The following is a 16,297-nucleotide window of genomic DNA, read 5'->3' as shown; positions in this document are numbered from 1 at the left end:
TCATATAGCAGCACAGATGGCTATATTGATACCCTGGCTGCAGGAACAGTTGTAGAAGATTTATCAAAATAGCTGAAGTTTATAGAAAGGAAAGAGAGTTGCACTGTGGTTGTACGCAAGAGACTGAATGAAAAGGGTAAATCAGCAGTGGGAGTGGTTACCTGTATCACTGTTTACGAACAGAAGCAGATGAAAATGAGGAATTTCAGGAATTTCAGACTGTATTAAGTAATAAGTTCCCAAGTTGATGTATGATTACAGTAGGAACAGGTCTTGTTAAATAGAAGGGGTAACACAGAACGACTGCAGTGAATGTCAGAGGATGAAGTTCTGCACAAGAAAGAAAATGCAAACTCTGTCATATCCTGAGGTCAGACTACTGCTGCATGAAGAGCATTAATCTGCATACAAATATGTTATAAGCAGATTCTGAATTGGATATCTCCAATAAATGGGAAAGATATAAATAGTATATCTATAAATAATATATATGTGAAAAAGCCACCTTGAGATAGTCAGGTTATGAAGTACTAAGAAATTTCTTCTGAGCAAAGCATTAATCAAAACAAAATGTTATGGCTTTAAAATTATTTAGGAACAGAGAAGTGTTAGTTTGCAGTTCTAATAGCGAGGGTCTTTGGAAGTTATAAAATGATCAAACTTATTATGATGACACTTTTGGATTTGCAAAAAAATATTCAGCCAAATAATACTGAAGGCACAGTACATATTGGTGTCAAGCAATAGGTGGCCACTTCAGTAGAGGTCTGATGGTAGCCACTAATATTCAGAAAGAGCTCAAGGAGAAGTTGAGATAATGGCAGAAGACAAATAGCTCAGTAATTCTTAGTAAGGTAACCTCACAAAACACCAACAACAAGAAGAGGTGGCCAAAGAAATAAGTTGTTGTGAAAGCTAATCACCAAAACTCTGAAAACATTATCTGAAATAAATGGAGGAAGATGACGAAATAATTGAGAGATGTTATTTTCTGAGAAACTTCAAATAAAATAACTGGGATAAACTCCTGACTGAAACAAGATAAAGCACACACAGACATGCTGCTACTGTGACAAAGGTCAAAGACTGCTAAAAAGGTCGAAGTATAAGAAATCAATTACACAAGACAGTACATCAGCTGAAGTGTGTAAAGCATTAGACTACAAGGAATATTTCATGACAAAATTTGCTTAACCTCCCAAATAATTTCTATCACTATGAGAAGGAAAGACATGAAGGTCATAAAAGGAGTTTGCAAAAAAATGCAGTAATTCTCAGGCTATGAAGTAATCCAATGAAGTGGCAAGATTGAATTTTTTCTAAAATGCGGGGAAATTGAAAGACATTTTAAATAGATGTTAGCCTAAAATAACCAGAAAGCTTTACCCATGTGCTCAAGCTTTTTGCTGTGAGGTACAGAAGCATCACACTCAAAACAAGAGTGCTTACTGCCAAATAAATGCATTCTCTTTATCAGGATACAAGGGGTAGAATATCTTGTCTTCTGGGTAGGTGTATTCCAAAACTAAAAAAAGGAATTAATCACTGTTGCTTCAAGTTGTGTGTAGGCACAGGATATTTTATAGGGTTGTGTTCTAAACAGGGGAAGTAACATCTCAGCATTGTCAGGACACAGGCTGAGCCAGCTCCACAATATTTTTTCAACCATCATTGTTAGACTATTTCTCTTCCATCAATAAGGAACCACTCCATGTCTACTTACCTTAAACTGTTTTGTTCTTAGAAGAACAAACACTCATTGGGTTTGTCCTTTTGTTTCTATAACTTTCTCAAAAATAGTACTCAAATTAGAGAAACACATAAAAACTTTGGCAGACATATTTCAGGAGAAACAATGGAAAGAGTTAAAGAAATTGCATTTAGTATTGCTGATCTCTTAGCCTTCTTTAATGGCACCAGTCCTTCAGCCAGCATTTTGGAACATGTGTTTTTAAAGGTTGCCAGTGTTGTGTATGAACTACTATGACTTTGTAAGTTGAATGACAGAAGCAGAAATAAATGTGGGTTCTGCGAAGGCACACTTTCACCAAGCACTGTTTGTGTGCTTGTACATTGCAGCAGAATAAAGTACAGGCTATGGGACGAATGCATCACAGAAACCTCATACTTTGCATGCAAACGAAAACAAACTGATAAAAAAGTATGGTAGGGCTATATTAAGAAGGGAAAAAAACCAAACACAACCAAACAAAAAACCCAAACAAAACATTAAAACATATCCAGTGTTTCTATGAAGAACAGTAAATTATGACACAGATTAGACAGTGTTAAAGATTATGCAAGGCTACAAACACCTCATTTTTGTAGAATCACGGTGAGAAAGTGGATAGGTATATTTGGTGTCACTGGAAGATAGCTTGGTGCAAAAAGCAGGATTTTATTTAAATTTTAAGAGCTTGACAAGGGAACCATAGGGCAGAGAACCCAATCAGACCAAATGTGCAGATTAGAAATTTGATTGAATGAGAACCAAGAATTATTCCACACCTCCAGGAGGACAGCTCTAAGCAGGGGCTGCATAGGAGAAAACCCAGTGTGAGCTGTGCGTGTAAACTGTGTACTAGGAGGAAATCTCACTATAGTGCCCTAGAGAGTCCTATGAGAGCAAGGTACTGGCGATGCCAGCCGGAGCACACTCAACATTCAGTCATGGAACAAAGACCACGAGAGAGAGAATGGAAAAAGTGACTCAAGGAATTAAGAACAGAGGAAAGAGCTAGTGATGGGAGCCTGAAAGATACATTCAGTGTGTTTTGTGGCAGAGAACATGGAGTCAGGCAAGTCATAGCTGATCTTCCCTCAGCCTGAGCCTTGTTCCCTGGGTCTATTCATTGGGTCAGAATGATTTATCAGCAAAATCCCTTCTGCTATTAGGCTTCCCTCAAGAACATGATTACTTTAAGTTTGAAGGAATAATGAAAATACTAGTTTTATCTCCATATCCTCACCATTTCTAACTAGTTAGAAAAGGTTTTTCACAGCACACAGAACGAGTATGTACCCCGAAATGTCATCCTCCACGCCTCAATGACACTCAGATGGCCATATTACAGAAATCGAAGTTCTTTGGAAACAAACAAACAAACAAACGACTTTGTTCTAGAAAATATTTTCATCCCCTCCTTAGGGGATAAAATGAAGAACGATGTTCTTTGATAATAATAATTTGAGGCACCAATGCCTTTGAAAAGAGCTAATTATTAAGCAAACTATTAACTATAAAGGAAATCTCTGAGATATCCTCCTCACAGAAGTTAATGAAAAATTACTTCCTATAATATTTTCCTGATGAACAAACACCAGACAGAAATACTGCAGATAATTCAGAGAGCAAATAACATCTTCGTGTAACTGAAGCTCAAGTCCCTGGTGCCATCAATGAAAGTCATATGACTAAAAATTTTTTTCCTCTAGTCATTGCAATAATACACTGAACAATGCTAATAATCTAAAAAGCAAATGTGCTGCCTCTGCTGATTATCATTTGTGTTACCTTAAAAATCCATACCAAGCCATGAGCAACTCCTGATGCCTAGAATAAAGGAATTATTACCAAAAGTTTGAGAATCCACAGTACACAGATGAGTAAATCCTCTTGCAGTTCCCGCAAACAAAGATAAGTCTGTGTACCATGAACCTCTGAACTTCTCCCTGCAATTCAGAGTAATGGGCAGACTGAGCATCCTCCCTCAAAGGCTCATTGTTACCCTTGCAAAAGGTAACCTTACATGACACAATTCAATCACAGATGCTTTTTTTATAAGAAGGAAGGGTGACAGGGCCCTAAGTAATGTCATGGTTTTTTCTAGTTTTGCGGCAAACTGTTAAGGAATATGTATAACTTAATGTTTATCAGCTACAGAAATCAAAAACTGATTAAAATTCTCTGGTTTCTGATTTTATGTCCAGCAGATTACTTTGGTGAGACTCTCTGCCTTATGTTAATAGTACTAACCTTGAGCTGAGATTATGCTTCTTGGTTTCTTGCTCTTTGCATTACTGTGTATCAGTTTTCATTGCATACACAGGTAATAAGCCAATATCTATTTTTTTAAATTGAAAATTTCCCAAGGAAAATACCCTTTTTTTTAATTTTTGGAAAGAAGTAATTATTCTATATAAGACAATGCACTAACAAATAATATCCAATGATAAACTTTCCAGATTTTTGTAACTACTTATGATCTTCCTTTAGTATGTTTCATCTTTCCTGTATTCATGTGTAAACTGCTTTAAGGCAAACTGGCAGTTCAGGAGTCCCTGAAAAAGCTAAAGAGATGTTCTCTTGATTCTTTCACTAATTTTAAAATACAAAAGAAGTTTCACAAGGTTGGTACATTTTTCTGAAAATTTAGTAGTGGGGCATATTTGGCTTTGCACTATAGGTAAGAGACACAGCTAAATTTCATGCACAGCCCCAGGCATGTTTTTCTAAAACAAATCCAGTAATTATTCAGTTTATCACACAGCTATGCAAAGTTCTCTCAGACTCAAGCAAGTACTTGGGCAAATGTTTGAACATTCACATTAAGGAAAGTTTTATACCCTCTTTACTTCTTCTGGGGCTTAATGTCTTCTACAAGCATATTATCCTTTCTAATAGATCTCTGCTAATGATTATCCTCCTGTTGAAGATGGCAAGCCATGACTTGCAAAAATCCAGGCAACTACTGAAAACTATCCAGGAAACCTAATGCCAGTAACATGCAGAAATTGGCCAGCTCAGACAAGCCTGTACCTTTAATGCCAGTTTTCTACCCAGCTTTATTACATAGGAGAGAAGACATATTCAAAACCAGGAGACAAACAAGGAGTGTCTGAGAATCTCTTCATTGTTAAAAACCTGCGGATAGCAGATAGAACTTTCAGAAGTTCCCTTAGTAATGAGAAATTATGACACAAATAATACATTAAAGCTGTGGAAAGGGTTTCATAGGCCCTATATATAGCAGTTTATGGCCACAAAATCCTTTTTTTATATTACTTTATGTACATTCAAAAATATACGCTGGATTATAACAATCTCTGTGTAAATGTAACAATATTAGTGGTAAAGAAGGGTTGGATGCTTTTAGCCATGGATATTCTAAAGCAAAACACAACTTCAGAATGAACACATGAAATCATTACAAAACTGCTAAGGAGATTGGGTCATTGTTTTCCCAAATAGCTGCTTTTCTTGCTTGAGTACACTCCCTTGCTGAACTTTAGCACACAGACACACAGAGAGCAAATTGCGAACACCTAAATGCCATGTCAGCTTTGGTTATGCTACTTTGCCATTTACATCAAGTTTCACACCCCACTGGTAGTTTGTCACCCTTTTGTACACTAATTTCCATCTTTAGGAGCTGCCGGAATGGTGCTAATAAGAGATCGCTTTGATCAATTAGTTTGATAAGGTTATGACATAAATAATCAAAACAGTGTTTGTAGTTTTCTGTTGATTTGGAAGTCTTATTACACACAAAAAAAATTTAAAATACAGGTCTCCTATGGACTATAGACGCTGTAATCACGCATCATTGAAGATGTCAACAAAAATAAATTTTCTTTTTATTTAGAGTACCCAAATTTTATTTTGAGGTAGTTTGACACAATGCCAGCTGCAAGTTAACCAGGAGCAGAGACAAAAATCATCACTGATATAGCTGCTACATGATTGATGCAATTAATCTCTGTCACAGGCCCTGCAAATGTTTCTTAAGCTGTTCTTTTGTTGTGATGAGGTGCACAGTGAGCAAAGTGGGCATTTTTTCTGGAAATAGGCATTAATGTCCAGAACCCAAAGGATCAACAACACCCATGCTCTGACTCTCCAGTTCTGGCAACATTCTCTACCTCTTCTGGGTTAAAGCTCCATTAAATCCATAAAGATAGATATCATTAAAATAATGCCAAAGTCAGTCCCATTTTAACAGAAAATTGAGAGCATTTTCACTAAAGAATTTCTCTAAGGAATAAAACCATGAAAATAACACACTTTGTGAAAATAGGCAAAGGAATGTAATAAAAAAATAATGGAATGGAGATGTTTCACCTAAAAAATTTTTTCTTTCATTAAATATTCCTATTTCTAAATAAGCATGTGAATCTTTAATAGCCAATTTTGGGGAAAAAATATCCTACGCTTCTAAAAAATATTGGTTTAGTCCTGCATATTTCTGGTTAGTTGAAGTTGGTACCTTAGCATCATCGCTTGGGGCTATATAGGGCATCGTCCACTTTCTTTCTTCATTTTCCAAGAGTCTTGATTTTCTGCTTGAATGCTGCTGAGGGAAGAAGAAAAGGGGATGAAAAGGAGAGATGAAAAAATCAATTTTTCTACTTATTTCAATTCCTCAATTGAGATTGAATTGCAGAGTGAAATGGGCAATTTGCACCTCCTCATAGTGGTGAATAAAATGATTGTGCCAGGAAAGTGGCACTGTGCTATATGGAAAGATAAGGACTCCAGTCCTGGTAGATGCAAATATCCAAGAAAGGACAATCTTGTTTTCCTGGAGATTTATGTCCTACACGTAACAGTACACTTGAACTGTTGTAGTTCAGGGACAAATCTGAATCAAAAACTCAGAGACTCCTTCCAGGCTGGTTCTGTTTTCCACTTACCTGAGGTAAGGCAGAGGTTGATGCCATTGAGATCGCTGCTACATTAAAAGAAGTTGCTGTGAATGGCACCTTAGTAGTAGGCTGCACAGTTGCCAGTGTCTCCTAAAACAAATTTACAGTCTTGAAGAATGTCAGAAGTTGCTGAACAGGTGTTTTATTAGATTGAGTCAGAGCTCCGCCCTTCCATGATTTCTGAAACCGGAAAATTTCCCACCCACGTTATTTGTTCAAAGAGCAGGTCTGCTGTAGGGTATGAATGTTCATATGTGCAGGTCTTGTAACTGAGCAGAGTGAACTGAGAGACCAGATGGTTCCTACCTGGGGGCTCGTGGAAATGCAATAACAGCAATAACCTGATTGATTATATGATAGAGATCATCTATGAGAAACAGCCTTACAGTGATGTTCTAAAAGTGAGGACAACAATAGCCTAATAAACACATCTACCTGTTTTCTCCACACAAAGACCCTGAATTCCATGCATGATAGCCTCCATAATAAAATATAAATTTAAAAAAACAACAATGGATATGATCACTAGAAAAAAGACATTTATATAGGAAGATGTTAAGAATTCTTCTGAAGGAATATCTTCCCTGAAAAATGCTGTTGCATCATGGTTTCTGTGTGTACAACTCATTGTTACTGTAGTATTCTACTTCAAAAGAAATTAAAGAAGACTTGACAAGCTTGTACTCCCTAAAACACAATGTATCATTTTTTCAGTTTGAAATGTGTTACTTATTTCTGGGCTTCACATTTAATACAGTACGCATCTTAACAAATTTAAATGAGATTTAAACATTTCACCTTGAAAAATCATGAAGTATTTCAACAAACAATAATGCCATTTTCCGATGCAAGAAACATCCAGATTTGTGAGCAACTTTATCCAAATCACCAGCCAGCTGGGCACTATTAGCAGATTATTGGAATTTCATGGACTGATTCTGTACATTTACTTTTTTTTTTTTTTAATCTCACGAGGATCTGCATATGCTTAGCACATCTCTAGGAAGCTCAATGATTAAATTTTCTAATTCATTATACAAGCATTATTAGGCATACATATGTTTGTATTGAAAGTCCTCCCAAAAGATTAAAAGTAGTGCTGACGAAAGAACTTGAGATTACTAGGATGACAGGGCATGATGCTTCCTTTTACAGTCAGGTATAAGTATGAAATCACAGCCACTCTGACTGTGGCAATGAGTTTTGTACAAGGACCCCGTCTGACAGAAACTAGACACAAACCCAGTCACTGCTAGCAGTTTCATTACATACTTTTCTTGTATGAACTGAGGAATCAATATGAAAAGCTGTTGTTACAAGAAGAACAAGACAAGCTGATGATCTTATATGCAGTATTCCATCTTTCCAAAAGTTTGATTTCTTAGGTTTAATTTTGTATAGTCATTTTCTTTTTTTTTCATCGTTGTTTAATGAAATAAGAACATTTACTTTGCCAAAAATTTGCTTTGAACTTCCTTTCTCATCTTCATTGTATTGAAACTTTTTGATGGAACAGGAACTGCTTAATTGAAGCCAGAATTAGATAATCTACAGCAATATTTTAAGGAGAGTCACATGCTTCTCCCACGTTTTGGCTAATGCTTTACTTAATATGAGCACTTGTACTTCCATAAAAAAAGTTTTAGAATCTGACTTTTTTTTTTCCTGTAAAAAGGGTGACCAGACACCATATAGAGAAAATTAACTGTACACATGAAAACACACACATTTTCTGTTTCTTCTGCTACAACCTATTCGTATCCTTGAAAGAAATGCTAGAAGAGGTACAGAACCACAACAGAGGAATATTAGCTGCAATTTTTTTGTAAATGTGCCCCACAAAGGTTATCAGGTCGAGGTCTTGTTTCTGTGATGTATGGAAGCTAATAGGTCTGAGGTCTTTGCATGAGATCCTGTTCTCATTTCACATTGTCATAGTGTACCTTTGGTTTTAAGACAAAAGGAAATGAGATGGGGAAAGAAGCCTCCAGCATCCCTTAGGAAGCTGACCAGGAGTTGCTTGTTGCCTAACAACTAACTTTTCTTTCCTCACTCAGTCCTTCCACACATAAAATACCTGTTCTTTAAGCTCAAGCCAGAGGCAGCCAAAGGTACCTTTGACTCAGAGCTGACACTGGTATTGAATTTCCTAAATTAGTTCAAGGTTCAAAATTGCTTTTTTCTATGAAGCACTATTCTTTTTGAGGCAAACATCCCTTTCACAAGGCATGCACTTAGGATACACTTGACTGTTAAGTCATCTAGAAGTTAGAGTAGAAGCTGATTGCTTGTGTTTGCTCTATACTAAATGGAGGAAAAGGAAAGCATGGCAACTGCAAGTAGTGACTAAACCCCTCTATACTGGAATCTTCTGGAGAAGCCCAAACGTCCAGATCATACTTGACGCCTAACTTCTGAATGTCTGGAGGTAGCCGGGGTGAATCCCACCCTAAGTAATCAGTATGTCCTCTTTAATCACTTGTTTCCAGAGTTACGGATGCTGAGAAACCTGACATTGAGGAACTTGGTTTTGTTGTTACCACATGATTCACCCTCTTGCAATGTGAAGCTGCAAAACACCCTTGGGCAAAAGCTCTATTAGCATATAAATAAAAAAATCCTCTCAGGGATTTATTCAAATAACAAAGAAGAGGTTTTGGGATTACAAGGGTGGCAGAGAATGCAAAATTCAATGTGGCAAGTATCAGTACAAGTATAAACTTCCGGCCATATTCCAGTTCAGGATCACCTAAGGCCCCTGTGATCATGAAGTGGACAGTCTGGTGTGGGACTGCTGTTCATAAAACACAGGCTGTATTGTTGTTGTTCATGTCCAGGTGCAGTAAGGGAGAAATAGTAAGCTTGGTTTTCCGTGAAACCTCAGACTGTAATCTGTGCAAGTTCAGCAGCAGCTTTATACAAATCTGAGACAAGTTTGGGACAAATGGGGAATGTCAGAGGGGAAGACTGACAGGAGAGACTTCAACAACTCCCTAAAGGTAATGCACTCCTGACTTGTGGGGCAGAGCCCTAGTGGTCAAATAATACATTTAGTGCAGTTCAAGGAGCAGAGAAACTATGCTGGGCCACCGCTAGATATTTACACTTACTGCAATTTTGGGGTATTTTGGGGTCTGTCTCTCAGTTGGTGAGCTACTAGTTAAATGCAGTTCACCCAAAAGTGCTGTGCCTTGAATTGATTGTCATTTAAGGTTTTTTCTGCAATGACTTTTTTTTTCTGGACTGGTCTGATTGTGTCTAAGACTACAATAAACATGTTCTGAAATTACAACCAGTTGCTGAACTAGGCCACTTTTAATAGTAATGCTCAAAGACAGGTTGGATCAGATATAATTATTCAAAGATTTATTAAACTGACTGCTAAGGACAAACAAAAGATTAGATTTTGTGGGGTTTTTTTACTTTTCTCAATAATTCTTGCTGATCCCTCTCTTCAGAGGGAAGCTCTCACAGCTTCTCTGCAGCCTACAGACTCTTCTTTATGTCTCATCCCTATATCATGGGCTTTTGCACATCTTCCTCTCAGATTTTACAGACCACCTACTGGAACATAGGAGAAAGGGACAGTCCAGCTTCACTGAAAGCCCTTCTGGTGTATTCCTGATTAGTATCTTTGCTAGAAACAGACATCTTCTACTCCTCAGGGTTAGAGCAAGATGAAGCTAAAGTGCATCAGTGTGATGCTTCAGACATTAAAAGTATATTACAAGGTGGCTCATCTGCATAAAAGCAGAAATGTTCAAGTTCATGTCAGAAAATCAAGAGATCATAACAATCCCCATGACAGCAGTGGCAAATATCACTTGGAAGAATCAGGTTTTAATATGGCAATGGCTGTGAAACTTTGGCTGATCCCAATAGTTGCTTCTGGTGAGCCATATGCCCTTTATTTGAATAAGATAAATATGTATGTAATAATGAGAAATGTATATGTAAATATATTTATCTATAATTCAAATATAGATTAATAGAATCTTTTAGGCTGGAAGAGAGTTCTAAGATCATTGAGTCCAATCATTAACCTAACACTGCCAAGTCCACTGCTAAACAATGAAGGCATAAGGACAGAAAAAGTGAAATGGATTGATAAAATTTGAACCATAAAGTAAAATCAGCAGAAAAGGGAGTGTGTCTGTACACTGGGAGTACTATATTCCTTTTCGGAGGGCTCTGTATGCTCCTCCACATGACAAATATGAAGTACAGATATTTGTAGTTACATTTATACTAACTTTACCCAAACTCAAATGTAAATACAGAAAATATTTCAAAAAACAGTTGAAGAAGTACTTAATGTCCTGGACAAACACTGACAGTAGCTCAGATTTGAATGGCTATTTGGTCGGCCTATTCTTTCACGGAACGTAATCTCTCTTCTGATCTGACTTGTAGAAGACCTGTGCTTATGCACAAGTACAATTTTTTTTATTATGGAGCTTAAATATTTGTAAGGCATGCCCTGCATGTATTCTAGTTCTTACCACCATCACCATAGTCTCCCATCAAACACTAAAAGACACAGGAACTGCTAAAGCAACTTATCCTAAAATAACTGGCTTCTAAACATTTACAGCTGTAGTAAGTTAATGGTATCTTAGTATCTTAATAAAATCAGCATGCGCTGGTGAGGTACATCTTTGAGCTTGCTATTCTTGTCTAATATATGTCATATCATATGCTATCGCCAACTTCAAATTTCCGGTGTTCATTGCAGTTATCTCCAAGGGATAAAATGCATTATAAGAATCTAGTTCATACATAAATCTATTGGTCACCAGAGTGCATTTCCTGACTAGAGAGAAAAATGTGGTTTCCCAAGAGGACTGTGATTTGAGAGTCACAGACAAGATCAAGCGGACCTCAATGCAGGTGACAGGTTTGCCACTGATTCTGGCAGTTCCTCAAAGCCTTCCTCATTGGCAAGGATCACTTTTACTTCCTCAGTGTAAAGCTGACCGGGCCACCTTTCTGAGTGCATTGCCTTTTCAACCAAGAGAGGTACAGCTAGAGTGTTTTCACAGACATCAGGAGACTCCTTTTATCAACAAGGCAATGACTCAGGATTTGTTATAATTCCTAACTTTTCTGTTACAGAAGATGATAGCACAGTGCACTATGAGACCAGAGCCCACCTCTGATGCAGTACTGTGAGAGAATTAAGTCCTTCTCTCTTAATTAACCAAGAGGGACAGAAACAGGTGAGAGAGTCTGCCCTAAAAGACACAGCTCCCTGCTCCTCCACAAGCTGGGGCATGTGGCTGTCTCCAGTATGAGAGCCCTGGTGAGAAAACATGAGTTACAGGAAAATGACATCCTTAGGTAAGGCATACCCAGATGAAGAAATGCTCCCAGCCACTGTGGGCATTTCCCATCCCACTTACAGGCTGAAAAGGAAGCACAAGATTAGGTGATGTACTCACTCCAGCTCATCTTTCAGTGCTGAAATTCCTGGTGTGTCTTCCCTGTATGAGGAAGGCCTGGCTGTTGCAGAAGCTCTTGAATCCAGTATCTCTCCACATGTGCTGAAGCTGTGTTTCCATTGCCATGTTGACTTCAAGCCTCGTGACCCATTGTGTAATCGAAGCCGTGCGCATGGCAGCCAATCTTGCCCTATATACAGTGTGTTGTTATTGGGAATATGAAGTGATAGCCTTTCCAGGCCACCTGGCATGTCGTATAAGCAGTACTTAACAAAGCCAGGCTCTGTTGGGAGTCACGCAGACATCCCCTAAAGCTGCATTTTGTGCTATCTGAGCTATCACCCATGCCTCATACAGGCTGCTCATGGGACTTGGTCTCAATGATGCTACATACCTGACTCCATATGGACACAAAAAAACAATTCTCAGAGAGTCCAAAAGGCTTTACAGTTGTCTGTGGAGCCAAGTATAGGAGAATTTAGGGCTGGTAGGCAGAAGAGTCTCACTGTCATTCCACAAGCTCCCACTGAATAAAATACAAACCTGTGCAGGAATCTAGTGTGGCCACTTACTCACAAAAGAGCTGATCACAAAGATTAAATTATGTGAGCAACTCCACATGGAAAGACTTTAAAGAAACAGTTGCAAAACATCTTAAGGAAGTGTTTCAGTGTGTAAGGAAAGAAGCATTCTCCGGGAGATCGAGATAGGCAACTATGTAAGTACATCCTATTACATGCTAAATTAAATCATCATTGCAACATGATACTGTGCTAAAACTCACAGACATCAAAGACAAACGTGACTCTTAGGTCAGGTCAAGAAAACACAGATTAAAGAAAGACAAATTTGTAGTGGCAAACGTTGCTGAATATCCATTATAATAAATGTAAGGGAGGCACATGTTACTAAAGCAGCTATTGCATGCAACTCTCACATAGTTTTGATATTTTGATCCCATGTGATGCAACGACTGAAACCTACTCAGATCACATTGCATAGATACAACATGAAAAGAAAATGAATTATTCCCTGTATTTCCACAAGTCCAAGGCAATTATAAGCTCAGGTTGGCTGTTGGTAAATAAACTTGTGATTGACAAGGAGAAATCTCTATTGCTTTGGAGGCTAAACATTGCAGCTTCACACTAAAAAACAGTGGGAAAGGTCAGGAAGAGCTAAAAGATGTCTCCGAAGATGTAACAATTTTTTCTCCTGCAGGTGAGGAAATCTCAGTGTTATGATATGAGCTTTCCCAGTTTCGCTATTTTGGCTGAAAAACCTAGACTTTTGCAGAGTTAATAAGAAGGCAGCAGCTGGTTGCGAAATGCACAGTACATGGGAAAATAGAAAATACAAGGCTTTCAACATAAACCAAAATTTAAAGAATATAGAAAAAAACATCATTTCCAAGAGTGACATTAGGAAGCATATCTATACATATGTATATGTGCAAATATAAAGGAAATGTATATGAGTTGAATGCAAAATGCTATCAAAGGTCTGGACTTAATTACTTCAAATAGAAAGAAAAATAATTACTAATTATGCTGCTAAGGCAGGAATGTTAATAAAACATTTTTATTCCATATTCAGAAAGAAACCACTTTACGTTTCATCAACAAATATGAACTGCTTTACAACACAGTCATATAACACATATTAAGACTGAACAGAGATCATTCTTACCAATTAGTGCCTAAAGTATTATCTAAGATTTTTTACTGTCTATGGTTCAGATATTTTAATTCTTGGGTTACCGCATAACTACGGAAAGACAAAAGAAGTGAATATTGTGCCAATTTTCAAAAGTAGCAAGAGGGATATGGTAATGTGCCAGTAGTTTTTTTTACCCTGGCTGCCATTGTCATAATGGGCCCAATATGTGACTAATTAAACCACCAGTTATCATATATTACCACTCCTGGTTCTCTTCTATTTCTCAAAATGTGGGCTGGCAGTCACGCACATCAAATGCTCCACCATTCCTGAAGTAGTTAGTAGCAATACTTATTTTAAGTCAAGAGTTGTTTCAAGTTGAACACATTCTTAGCATTTATGTTTCATACATTTTGTACAGCATTTGTTAATATGCATGTTTATATTACATATAGCTTTCAGCATACATAGCAATTATACACTGAAAACTGCACTCAGGGAGTATTTTCCAAAAAAAAAGACTGTTGATATGCAATTAGTTGGCCTTAGGCCAGTCATTAACTAGTACAATTTAATGTCTGGACAGCAGGTGATTCCACCCAGACAAATTCCATATATGTATGTGTTATGTGCGTGTGTGTGTGTATAAAAACACCAGGGGAGATTTGAAGCAAAAATTATGTCTGAAACCTTTGCACGAAGGCAGAAATGAGGTACACACCTCACTTGCATATGAACTGAATGCCTAGCCATATGATTCAGTAAAGAGCTTAAGAAACATGGAAAATTAAAAGAGCAGGGAAAAAGGACAGGAAAGCTGTTGGAAGTTGATATTAATAAAGACAGATATAATTGTGCCTTTCTTTTTCTTTTCCTTTTTTTTTTTTTTTTAATCTATTTCTATTAAGCTTTGGGAAAGTCTTACTTATGTTTGGATTATGCACAGAAATTCTTCTTTACTTATCTTAGTATATGTTGTAGAGGTGATGCTAGTGTGTTGCCAAAATTGATATGGGGTGTCCTATGAATGTACATTTCATCTTGCAAAGCAGGATACTGAATCTGCCTCTAAGTAACCAGAGTGCAATGAAGCTGCAAAAGATGTCAAAGCAATTACAGGAAGTTCTACCAGTAAGGTGCATGGGATAGTAAAATCGTGATGCAAGGTAACTGCATGGAAAAGAAATCGTTCTGGAGTTAGCATTAGCCAGGGGTTCCCTGAAAAGTGATGAGCAATTTTGGTAAGCCCTGAACCATCTCTGGAAGCCAGTCAGTAGGAAGTAGTGTTTTTCAAGATGAAGGAGATTTTGTTCTATCCTGCAATAGTAAATTTTTTTACTAATAGTCTATTGTGCAAAGATAGTAAGATTTTGTTATGCAAATATTGAAAAGAAAGTATATATTACTAAGGTTAAGAATTTGTTTTCTAAATGATTTCAGAATTAGTTCTCAGTGAGAAACATGTCTGAAAAAAGTTTTCTTCTGAGGAATTTTTAAGAGTTTACCAGTCTCAAACTCTATCTGGTTTTGTGAATGTTTTGAAAATAAACAAGGCACTCTGACTGCCAGATTTGCAGTAGAACAAAGACTGATGGAGTAATACTGAGGACAGGGCAATTATAGAGAACGATCTGACCTGCTTGATAAACTGGCCTGATTAACCATGGTAAAATCTAATGCACTGAAGTGCAAAGTTATGATCAAAGAAATGTCAAATGTATGTTACAATTTACTCCCCCTTACAAAAGGGAAGAGTGTACTGTGGAAAACACTAATTCACCAGCTTATGGAAGACAAACAATTTGTCAGAAGTCTCTAAAGGTAAATGAGGACAACTGGATTCTGTGTATAGAAACTAGTAACTCATATGTGAGAGCAGAAGAATAACAAAGCAACGTTAATCTCAGTGTGTAGCAGTAGTGGAAAGGGTACTGAAGTCTACATTTGATAAAGGGATAATGAAGAGTTGAAGGGAGTGCAAAAAAAAGAGATATAGCTGGATATAGCAAATAAAAGGATTTTTGTAATCAGAACATGAATGGTTGAATCTACTGGTTTGACAAAAAGAAAACTGTGATATAAGGTTGGTATATTTTATAAAATTGATCCTAATGAAGAAACAGTCATTATGAGATAGCTTTTAAATTACTAGGAAAATATGTAACATGCTAATGTCTGGGCTCTGGCTAAATTAAATGAGGATGGAAACAAGGTGCATACTTACTGCTGGCACTGCAATGTACCTCCATAAAATGTGGTGACTTCACCATTCCTGATATTTGTAGAAGAAGAGGGATCCATTTTCTTCAAGATAGTCTTTGATGAGCCACAGGTGATCAGGATTAACATTTAAGTAGCTGCATGGCAGGTAAAAGGTCTGACATCTAGCAAGTCTAACAAGATGATCTGATGGTAATTCTGGGCTTTATAAGTCATGGAAAGAAATAAGATACATGTATAATCTAGTGCAAATACAAAACTGTATCTGCTATTTTACTTTGTTCTTCCATGGCATAGTAGGAGCTAATCAGAGCTAAACAATTCAAGAGCTC

The 16,297-nt window shown here is 37.2% G+C and overlaps 1 protein-coding gene across 1 annotated transcript in view; it reads right to left on the bottom strand.

Moving 5' to 3' along the window:
• LOC113946640 (cytosolic phospholipase A2 epsilon-like) overlaps positions 1-11,159 on the bottom strand; it is a 41,044-nt gene extending 29,885 nt beyond the window's left edge. The window contains exons 1-4 of the mRNA XM_027642235.1: positions 11,148-11,159; positions 6,634-6,735; positions 6,215-6,290; positions 2,122-2,138 (exon numbers count right to left, since the gene is read on the bottom strand). Of these exons, the coding sequence (XP_027498036.1) occupies positions 2,122-2,138; positions 6,215-6,290; positions 6,634-6,735; positions 11,148-11,159 (207 nt within the window). The remainder of the gene's footprint in view (positions 1-2,121; positions 2,139-6,214; positions 6,291-6,633; positions 6,736-11,147) is intronic.
• Between the last annotated feature and the right edge of the window lie 5,138 nt (positions 11,160-16,297).

Source organism: Corapipo altera, unplaced genomic scaffold, assembly GCF_003945725.1.
Source record: "Corapipo altera isolate COAL_440 unplaced genomic scaffold, ASM394572v1 23b, whole genome shotgun sequence".
Taxonomy (NCBI): domain Eukaryota; kingdom Metazoa; phylum Chordata; class Aves; order Passeriformes; family Pipridae; genus Corapipo; species Corapipo altera.
This window is presented reverse-complemented; position numbering and strand designations above follow the sequence as displayed.